General features: G+C 41.1%; 1 protein-coding gene and 1 long non-coding RNA gene across 7 annotated transcripts in view; one reads left to right on the top strand and one right to left on the bottom strand.

Annotated features, from left to right (window-relative positions):
* Positions 1–171: 171 nt before the first annotated feature.
* The window catches only part of LOC308403597 (rho guanine nucleotide exchange factor 28-like), a 46,713-nt gene continuing 36,364 nt past the window's right edge, over positions 172–10,520 (bottom strand). For 5 of the 6 annotated variants that reach the window (XM_080893154.1, XM_080893157.1, XM_080893156.1 and 2 more), the window contains 10 exons: positions 10,418–10,515; positions 10,089–10,286; positions 9,672–9,803; positions 9,386–9,519; positions 9,247–9,294; positions 8,037–8,141; positions 4,757–4,921; positions 3,846–4,097; positions 3,280–3,658; positions 172–1,234 (listed from right to left, as the gene is read on the bottom strand). In XM_080893154.1, the coding sequence (XP_080749280.1) occupies positions 1,044–1,234; positions 3,280–3,658; positions 3,846–4,097; positions 4,757–4,921; positions 8,037–8,141; positions 9,247–9,294; positions 9,386–9,519; positions 9,672–9,803; positions 10,089–10,286; positions 10,418–10,515 (1,702 nt within the window). In that variant the 3' untranslated portion in view covers positions 172–1,043. The remainder of the gene's footprint in view (positions 1,235–3,279; positions 3,659–3,845; positions 4,098–4,756; positions 4,922–8,036; positions 8,142–9,246; positions 9,295–9,385; positions 9,520–9,671; positions 9,804–10,088; positions 10,287–10,417; positions 10,516–10,520) is intronic. The other variant, XM_080893155.1, reaches the window with a different exon arrangement.
* Positions 5,519–9,665, top strand: LOC308403601. Its single transcript, XR_013972940.1, has 3 exons — positions 5,519–6,789; positions 9,253–9,310; positions 9,422–9,665. It is a non-coding gene; the product is annotated as an uncharacterized lncRNA (long non-coding RNA).

Genomic DNA, 10,520 nt, shown 5'->3' with positions numbered 1-10,520 from the left:
GCACGCCAACTGAAAGCCTAATAAGTCAGCAGCAAGTGTTAGTATGAGTAGAAGTGCGAGTGTTGCGTAATGTATAATCGGAAGTCAAGAGAGGAGTGTTTAAATGTTAAACCAATGGTGCTGTGCCGTTTTTCACATAAGTAAGAATGCACCAAAAACAGATGTTTGCCACAACAGTTTTATATATATATATATATATACATATATATTACATATATATATACACACACACAATATGATAACACAGTTCTGATTATGAAGATTACAAGTCAAATTTTCAAACAAAATCTTATAAACGTTGACAGTGCATGAAGCAATTTTTAAGCAATAAATTATCTGAAATTTCAAGGAACAGGGGGAAAAAATACACCCTCTCTTCACAGACACTACAGCATCAGACAGCAATATATTTTTGGCACTTAAGTGAGAAAACAATTCAACATATTGTGCATAGGTAGCCGCTCCGAAAAACTATACATGTATTTCATATTTATACACAATATAGGTCTATTTTTATTTCTCGTAGAGGCCCACAATCCCTTATAAATATCATTAAAGATCACTTGGAGAAATAATCTATATATAGTTTAAAAAAGGGGTTGATTGGCTTCTCATATATTCTTATTTCATTTTAAGTGCTCAAGACGTAAATTACATCAATTTTAATCTGTCCTGACTTTCTTGTATTTGAAGTCAAAAGGTTTGTAGCACAAAGGTACCTTTGTCATCAAACCAAGTGCACAGATACTTAAAAGATTTGTGGTAGAAGTGAAAACACGAGAAGTACAAATATAAAAGCTGATTTACAAAGAGCTTGTTTGTGAAAAGGCACAATGGTTTGATCACACAGGAGGAGAATGGTTAAAGTTCACAACATACAATGATAAAGGCACATACTGTACTCCGATTTTAAAAGATGAACATAAATCCATCATATTTACATGGACATATATGCACACACACACATTTAAGCAACAGACATATTACTGTTTGTTCAGTATACAACTGGTGGCCTATATTGTTTATTTTTCTCTCATGGACCTTTAGAGGTAAACAATGTTCTCCTCAACTCCCTCATCCCTATTCTGCCCCTCGAGAGAGAGGTACGCCTGAGGGGGGAGGAGAGGGTTAAGAGAGTGAGAGGAAGAGAAGCCGTCCTCATAAAGTCTATGCCCTGTGACCTCTGACCTCCACAGATCCGGGGATTGTTTGTCCACCACTGGTCTGAAGTTTGCTGAAAGAAGAACAACACAAAGTGTCAAGTCAAGCCAACTTTATTTGTAAAGCCCTTTAGAAACACCAAAGTTTTGGTCAGTGGTTTTGTATTATTTATACAATTTAAAGAATACAAAAAAAAGGAAAAATATATATGTATATAAAAATTACTAAACAAAATAAGGACATCAACATGACACATCAGTAAAAACAGTAGAAATAAAATAAAATAAAATAAAATAAAAATTTAAACAAAATTAAATCAAATAAAAATCTCAAACTGGGTCAAATGCCCAACAAAAGAGGTGCTTTGTTTGGCAAAACAAGTTAGTCAGGGAACCTAAGAGCAGATTTAAATATTCAGATTGAGGAGGCCCATCTACTCCAGCTCCCAACTCTACAAGTTGGGATCTGCTACAACAAAAGCCTTGCCCCCATGAGCAGCTGCCGTGTCCTCGGACATCCAAGAGCAGTTGGTGAGCTGATCTGAGTGACCGGGAAGGGGAGTGCAAGTGCAGCAGCTCAGAGAGGTCAGCTGGGGGAAGGCCATTTAAGCACTTAAAAACAACAAAAAATATATATATATATTAAAATGTACTCTAAAATGGGTCTGCAGCCAGTGCAGTGAGGATAAAGCAGGAGTAATATGCTCTCTCTTCGTGTTTCAGTTAAAAGTCGTGCTGGGGCATTTTGCACCAGCTTAAGACGGGACAGAGAGGACACAAACATAATGAAGCCATGGATTACTGTTTCAAAGTGATCTTTTGACAGAATGTTTTTCATTTTAACCAGCTGTTTCAGCTAAAAGAAGCTGGATTATCCCAGTGCACTGATCTGATTGTCCATCCTAAAACCCCAGGCTGTGCCAGCGGGCTTTATGTACTGTGCCAGTGGGCTTATGTCGATAGGAAAAGGCCGACCAGTGATACAAGGCCCAAACACAACTTCTGTCTTATTCTCGTTAAAATTTAGGAAGTTTAGCGCCATCTACTCATTTGATTCCTCAAAGCACTTAGCTGTTTGTATGACAATAATGGATTGCATTTATATAGCGCTTTTCTAGGCACCCAAAGCGCTTTACAATTCCACTATTCATTCACTCCAGACTGGTGGAGGCAGCTACAGTTGTAGCCACAGCTGCCCTGGGGCAGAATGACAGAAGCGAGGCTGCCATATCGCGCCATCTGCCCTTCTGGCCAACACCAGTAGGCGGTAGGGTAAAGTGTCTTGCCCGAGGACACAACGACCAGGACAGAGAGAGCAGAGGGATCGAACCAGCAACCTTCGGGTTACAGATGAGCTTCCCAATCCCCTGAGCCACGGTCGCATGTTGTATGGAGTAGACATCCTTTTGTTTTAGGGGCACATAAATCTGAGTATCATCTGCATAACAATTGAAAGCAATTTTCTGCTTTCTAAAGTATCGAGCCCTGCGGAACCCCACAAGACAAAGGAGCAGAGGAAGATCTGAAATCAAGTTCTAACACAAAACGTTCTTTGAGAAATGTGAGAATCAATATTTAAAATACTATAATTCACTGTGTCAAAAGCAGCTTTTAGGCATGTCCTTTTCCCCCCACTTTCCTTCAGCTTTTTGGCATTCACATCTGACAGGCATGAGTTGTTTCATTTAGCCAGGGCTCAGATTTAGTTTTGGGGTCTCTGCTTTTTAATAAGGCCACAGCATCATCCAGCAGCGGAGCTTCTCTGTATCTAAAGACACAGACTTAGGAATTCAAGAGTTCTGATTGAAATAAGCAGAGAAATGCACAGCAGTGGATGGGTTAATAATATCACAGCACCTCACAGGAACATGAGGTTTAATAGAGCTACAGAGCAAGGCAATGTCAAATGAGACACATACAGTGCCACAGATCAGGGTTCAGTGTGTGTCCACGTTCCTGTGTGGGTCCAGACACCCACTGCAGGAAGTCAAAAGAATCACTTTCAACTGTCAAGACAAAGATGTTGTTTATGAGGGCTGGAAAAAGCACAATATGTACAATACTCATTTAAAAAGGCATGCACTTTCTACCATGCTTTATATATAGTAAGTAGTCTTACAAGTGTTGGTCTCCTGTGAGTGTGTAGTGATCCTGCTGCCAAAGGGGTGGATGGAGTCATTCAGGGCCTGAGGACAGTCATGACTGTTACCGTAGCTCGGGTATGTCATGCCATCCAGCGGCTGTTTGCTGTGTGTCTGGCTCAGCAGGGTGTTGAGGCTGTTGTAGAGGCTGGCACTGAGGCCGAGGTTGGTCGAATAGGTGGAACTGTGCAGGGGGTCTTCGTGGTTTTTTCTTGGCATGGAGAGAGGATGCTGGTGCTGGTTGTTGTTGGTGGGCTGGTGGAGGTGGTTCTGTTGGAGTGAGGTGAGCAAAGCTGCCTCATTCTTGTACACTGAACAGTTGCTATCCAGGCTCCCTGAGCGGCTGTGGGTAGACCCCTAGGACATCAAAATGACATGAAATAGAAGGAGAGGTGACAAATTCTTTTGGCTTTATTTTTTCTATCGTTCCTAGTTTTGTTTTCATTTATTTATGTATTTATCTATTTTGTTACTTGAATCTTTCTGTACTTTTATCCCCTGCATTAATGCACTTTCTTGTATCATCTCCCGCTTCCTGAATTACCTTGTATTCACCCAGTGGAATCATAACAGGCAGGCTGCTCTGGCGGCTATGTCTCCAGCTCTGGAGCAGTCTCTGTTGCGCTTCGATCTTCTCCTTCTCCCTCTCTACACTCCTCTGACCCTCCCTCAGTCTGTCCAGATTTTGCTGGTACTCCAGCAGCTGGGCCTCCAGCTCCTCACGCTCACAGCGCAGCCGCTCAGCTTCCAGAAGACACTGCTGCTCCCGCTGCTCCAGCAAAGTCTCCTGTTCACTCTGTAAGCATGCAAGGCTTATTATTCTACTGTTGTAACAGACTTCATACATTGCTTAGGTCTAAAGATTAATACTATATTTGAAACTTAAGCACTTTAACCACAACTTGGGTTTTAAGTTGAGGTTTTGAAAGCAGGTAACAGCCTTTTTGACCTGTTCCATATTAGCACTTAGTAAAATATAACCATGGCAACAGCAGCACAGGAAATTGAATAAGATAATAGAAAATGGCAGATGCACATGCAGCTATGAAAATGAGGTTACAACACATGTTTAAAAATATCTTATCTTGAAAAAGAAATTCACAGGTCACACATTTTGATCGTATATGACATGTTTCCGGTTTTTGTTACTGAAATTTGAAGTAATTATAGAAAATGTAAAATGTATTTTATTTATCAAGAGTCTAGTGTCTCATCTAGCACTGCAGTTTGCTTTTGTTTGCTTTAATTAAATGTGATCTATTTATAACCTGGTAAAGATCAAAGAAATGGGCGTAGACCAATGACTGTTTTCTGCAGTCATTGGCGTAGACTCATAACTAAACCGAGCTTTTTTGTGCCAGACCAAACTATTATGAAACAAAGACAGAGAGACCAGAAAGACAAGTGACTGAGAAACATAAAATCACTTTTAAAGAACACGAGCATGAAGCTAACCTGTTGTTTCTCTCTGGCCAGACATTCTTTGTCCCAACGTTGTTGCTCTTGTTTCAGCTTCACCTGGAGTTTCTGCACCTCATCCACCTCTTCTTTCTTCCTCTCTAAACCCTTCTTTTCCACTTCCTCTTTTTTCTTCTCAATACTCCTCTGCTTCTCCTGCTCCTGGACAACAATATATGTGTTGACATACAGTGGGGCAAAAAAGTATTTAGTCAGCCACCGATTGTGCAAGTTCCCCCACCTAAAATGATGACAGAGGTCAGTAATTTGCACCAGAGGTACACTTCAACTGTGAGAGACAGAATGTGAAAAAAAAAATCCATGAATTCACATGGTAGGATTTGTAAAGAATTTATTCGTAAATTAGGGTGGAAAATAAGTATTTGGTCACCTCAAACAAGGAAAATCTCTGGCTCTCACAGACCTGTAACGTCTTCTGTAAGAAGCTTTTCTGTCCCCCACTCGTTACCTGTATGAATGGCACCTGTTTGAACTCATCATCTGTATAAAAGACACCTGTCCACAGCCTCAAACAGTCAGACTCCAAACTCCGCCATGGCCAAGACCAAAGAGCTTTCGAAGGACACCAGGAAAAGTATTGTAGACCTGCACCAGACTGGGAAGAGTGAATCTACAATAGGCAAGCAGCTTGGTGTGAAAAAAATCAACTGTGGGAGCAATCATCAGAAAATGGAAGACATACAAGACCACTGATAATCTCCCTCGATCTGGGGCTCCACGCAAGATCTCATCCCGTGGGGTCAAAATGATCATGAGAACGGTGAGCAAAGATCCCAGAACCACACGGGGGGACCTGGTGAATGACCTGCAGAGAGCTGGGACCAAAGTAACAAAGGTCACCATCAGTAACACACTACAACGGCAGGGAATCAAATCCCGCAGTGCCAGACGTGTTCCGCTGCTGAAGCCAGTGCATGTCCAGGCCCGTCTGAAGTTTGCCAGAGAGCACATGGATGATACAGCAGAGGATTGGGAGAATGTCATGTGGTCAGATGAAACCAAAGTAGAACTTTTTGGTATAAACTCAACTCGTCGTGTTTGGAGGAAGAAGAATACTGAGTTGCATCCCAAGAACACCATACCTACTGTGAAGCATGGGGGTGGAAACATCATGCTATGGGGCTGTTTTTCTGCCAAGGGGACAGGACGACTGATCCGTGTTAAGGACAGAATGAATGGGGCCATGTATCGTGAGATTTTGAGCCAAAACCTCCTTCCATCAGTGAGAACTTTGAAGATGAAACGAGGCTGGGTCTTCCAACATGACAATGATCCAAAACACACCGCCCGGGCAACAAAGGAGTGGCTCCGTAAGAAGCATTTGAAAGTCCTGGAGTGGCCTAGCCAGTCTCCAGACCTCAACCCCATAGAAAATCTGTGGCGGGAGTTGAAAGTCCGTGTTGCTCGGCGACAGCCCCAAAACATCACTGCTCTCAAGAAGATCTGCATGGAGGAATGGGCCAAAATACCAGCTACTGTGTGTGCAAACCTGGTAAAGACCTATAGTAAACGTTTGACCTCTGTTATTGCCAACAAAGGTTATGTTACAAAGTATTGAGTTGTATTTTTGTTATTGACCAAATACTTATTTTCCACCCTGATTTACGAATAAATTCTTTACAAATCCTACCATGTGGATTCATGGATTTTTTTTCCACATTCTGTCTCTCACAGTTGAAGTGTACCTCTGGTGCAAATTAGAGATGGACCGATCCGATATTACGTATCGGTATCGGTCCGATACTGACCTAAATTACTGGATCGGATATCGGAGAAAAATAAAAAATGTAATCCGATCCATTAAATATCACGAAAGCACCTCACAAAACTTGCAACACGCCGTAACTCGCCTCAGAACGACGTTAGCACGTCGGAGCAGTATGCATCACGTGATAGAGCAGCTGTGGCATGCGGGACCTGTCGGTGGTCTGGATAGCATGTGGAGCTTCGCTAGCAACCTGGCATTTCATCTCCGACAAAGTTATCCCCGAGAGAAGTAAAGCAAGTGTGTAAGTCCATCTCTGAATGTTTGTAAAGCATTCCCACGTTAAGCTTAACGAGCGACTGCCTCTCGCTCTCCGGCTGCTACTTCAATCGTGAAACTGCTAATGATCAGCTGATCGGCTTTTCTGTGGCGAGTCCGTCTCTCTTGTTTGTTTTTGGTCCACTTTGCACCAGAAAGAGGAAACCAGCGGCTGAACAACAGCAGCACGTTTAAGCTTGATAAGCTGTTGTTAGAATTTATTTAATATTACTTTCTACACCAGGATCTTTTTCTACGTAGCTGACGGCTGGTAACTGTGCAGGGGCGGATCTAGCAAAGTTTAGCCAGGGGGGCCGATAGGGCATTAACAGGGAAAAGGGGGCACAAAGACATACTTTTCTTTCTTATTCTCATTTAAAATGTCTAGCTTTTAATAAATAATTATCTGACACCCAAAGTTTTAATTTGATGTAAAATGAATAGAAGTCAATTACTGTATATAGTAACTATTAAGTCTAATATATATATACCCTAGTAAGCTATAGTACTTTTTACTTTGGGAAGGTACCATCTGTGCAGTCTGCAATTTTGTTGAAGAAAGATGTTGAATCTATTTAATATTTCTTGAAAAATAATTGATTTCTGTGCATTTTTTTTCACACTGCATCAAATTAAGGTTGATTACGTCGATTAAGCATCATGAGGTGGAGCGTGAGGGGTGGTTCCCTATTTTTTATTTATTTATTTTTGTTGTTGCTGGGAGTTGGAACCCTATTAGTTAGGTTGCTTAATATTTACGCTAAGTACTCTTTAAAATACCAGAATAGGGAGGATGGTGTAGGTCTAAGTTTATTAGATTGATCAGTATTGCTGAACTATGAAATATTTTTTTTGTATACAGGTATAACAGAATAGCTTTAGTGTAGTTGTTGTTTTAAATTTGAGTATGAACTTGCAGACTTGCAAAATGCAGCAAGATATTTTAAAAAACAGTTTTGTTGATTAAAAAACACTATATCGGATTCATATCGGTATCGGCAGATATCCAAATTTATGATATCGGTATCGGTATCGGACATAAAAAAGTGGTATCGTGCCATCTCTAGTGCAAATTACTGACCTCTGTCATCATTTTAGGTGGGGGAACTTGCACAATCGGTGGCTGACTAAATACTTTTTTGCCCCACTGTAACTCTAAAATCTCAGCTTCCTCAAAACGTGTAAGGTTTTACATTGAGAAAATGCTTTCAGTGGGTATGATGTGACTGATACCAGGCTGCTTTGAAGGGAGGCGAGGGTTCGGAGCTGAGGTCCTTCTCCCTCCTGAAGAAGGAGCTGGTGGACTTCATAGCAGCTGTCCTGGAATGTCACAGCTGCCTGCAAACATAAGGAGACAACTAATCACACTCCAGTTACTAAATGTAACATAAGCATCATCATACAGTCCTGATGAAAAGTTTAAGACCACTTAAAAAATGGCAAAAAAATCATATTTGCATGGTTGGATCTTAACAAGGTTCCAAGTAGCGCTTAAACATGCAAAAACAAGAGATGGGTGTGAGACAAAGCATTTTTATGAGCATGCGATTTATTAAAAAGAACGCTTAAACTCAAACAGGCTTTACAGCTTTACAGAGGTAGGACCACGCCTCTACCTCAGATGCCGTCTCACGGTTATGGGGCTGGAGTCGGCACCAGGAATGGGCTTAATTTCAAGGATTGTCCAGTGTCTTGACGGACAGCCAATTGGATCCTCCAGCTCAGTGCTGGTGAAATTTTTGGGGGGTCTTCCACTTGACTTTTTTGTTCCATAACCCTCATTTAAAAAATTCCACATGACTGTCTTACTCCGTCCCACCTCAGTAGCAATGGACCCCGCTTTTGCAGTTCAATAACCCAACCACATTCAAAAAGGGAATCTTTTTTGCCTTTGCAAACAAACGTCACGACAGTGTGACTACCTGGCAGAATTTGGCCTTTAAAAGTCATGTGGTCCTAAAACTTTGATCAGCTGTAAAACAGCCTGTTTCAGTTTAAGCATCGTTTTCAATAAATTGCATGCTCGAAAAAGTGTTTTGTCTCACTCTCATTTCTTCTTGTTGCACGTTCAAGCTCAACTTGGAACCTTGTTAAGATTCAACCATGCAAAATATGAATTTCTGCAATTTTTCAAGTGGTGTTAAACTTTTGATCGGGACTATATTAAGGCTATTAAGGCTTTATTAGATGCACAGTCTTTGAAATCCCTTATCTATATCTATCTACAACCTTTTAAATACCTCTTTATTTTAGAGTCTGAAAATGTAAGTTATGGCAGATTACAAATTCACTATTTAGCAAAAGAAACCAGTAAAAGTTCCTAAGAGATTTATTTCTCACTGAGTTAACATGTAACAAGTATTTTAGCTGAACTGTTTTATTCTTATATCACATAAAACATATAGTCTTTCAATCAGTTAGGTAAAATATTTGTTCTTCTCACCTGTAGACTGTATAGAAGTTGGGTCAGGCTCTGGACACTCTCTGCCACCTACAGAAAACAATGGGTCAGTACAGTGAAACAGTAATGTATATTAATCCATCAACAAACACTGTTCATGGGGGGACTAAAGAGGTTGAACCTTCACCAGTGTCCCTTTGTTCTCTCCTTTTCTCAGCTCAACAGCGGAGCTCCACAACGAATTGTCCATCCCGGCTAATTCACTGTCAGATCCAAGAGAGGTGGAGCTCATGCTTAGCGTGCTCAGATAATCCGCTGTAGGGACAAGGGAAGGAGATGTGACAGCTTGCATATATGCAATGTGGTCAAGAAATTACAGTAGACATTACAGTAGACACTGACACATCAGCTGCAGTGTGACACATATCCCAGAAAATGTAATGCTGCAGTGTCTGCCAGTGACTCACGCTCAGACGGAGACTCCTGAATGCTGCTGCCGTGGCTGTTATAACTGCAGCACTCAGGGCCTCCGACAGGAGAGCTCTGACTCTGCACAGCGATGCCCTCACGAGCCTGGAGAATGGTGATCAGGTTTTCAGCTGGAGGAAAGGCAAATTTTGATCAAAACTTAATGTTTTGCAACACTTTTATTTCAATTTATTTGTTGTTTCCTACATTAGCGTGCAATATATAGACTTTTTTATAATTTGCTAATTTATTCAAGTTTGTAATACTAATTAATATACTTGTTAAAACGAATATTTTCGTTATAAGAAATCAACTAAACTTATATTGCTACATTAAAATATTATTTCCCAAGAACATTTCTTTATTTAGAATCCCCTCCAAAATCAAAAATTGCTGCCACACTCGACCTTTTATACCTTCTCTGAGTGCAGCTGTGAGCAGTGAAGAGGCCTGTCTTGGTGTCTCACTGTCGGTGTATGGTACTGATTCTACCAGCAGGTGGCGATGTGGTACAGGTTCTGGTGACTGGAGGGTTAATTCTGTAAGCTCAGCATAAAGCTGTAACTTCTCCTCCAGGCTGTTGCAGATTCGTTGGTCTTGACCCAACAGCGTTTCTACACAAAATGAACGAAAAGATTACGAGGAATGGGTCTTGTTATGCTTCATAACTGCACAAACTCTCTGTGATATGAACAAATAAACTCTAAAGTAATCTTCTGGTCTCAAACACACTTTCCTTTTTTACCTTGGAACTTGGTGATCTTCTGAATTCTCATTTCTGCAGCTTGCCTGGCTTCCTCGGTCTCAGCACTTCGCTCATCTTCCTCCTCTTCCTCAGGGCAGCTAGT

The sequence above is a fragment of the Rhamphochromis sp. 'chilingali' genome (genome assembly GCF_963969265.1).
Source record: "Rhamphochromis sp. 'chilingali' genome assembly, chromosome: 10".
In the NCBI taxonomy this organism is placed as follows: Eukaryota; Metazoa; Chordata; class Actinopteri; order Cichliformes; family Cichlidae; genus Rhamphochromis; species Rhamphochromis sp. 'chilingali'.
The sequence above is the reverse complement of the archived record's forward strand: the minus strand, read 5'-3'. Positions and strand labels throughout refer to the sequence as shown.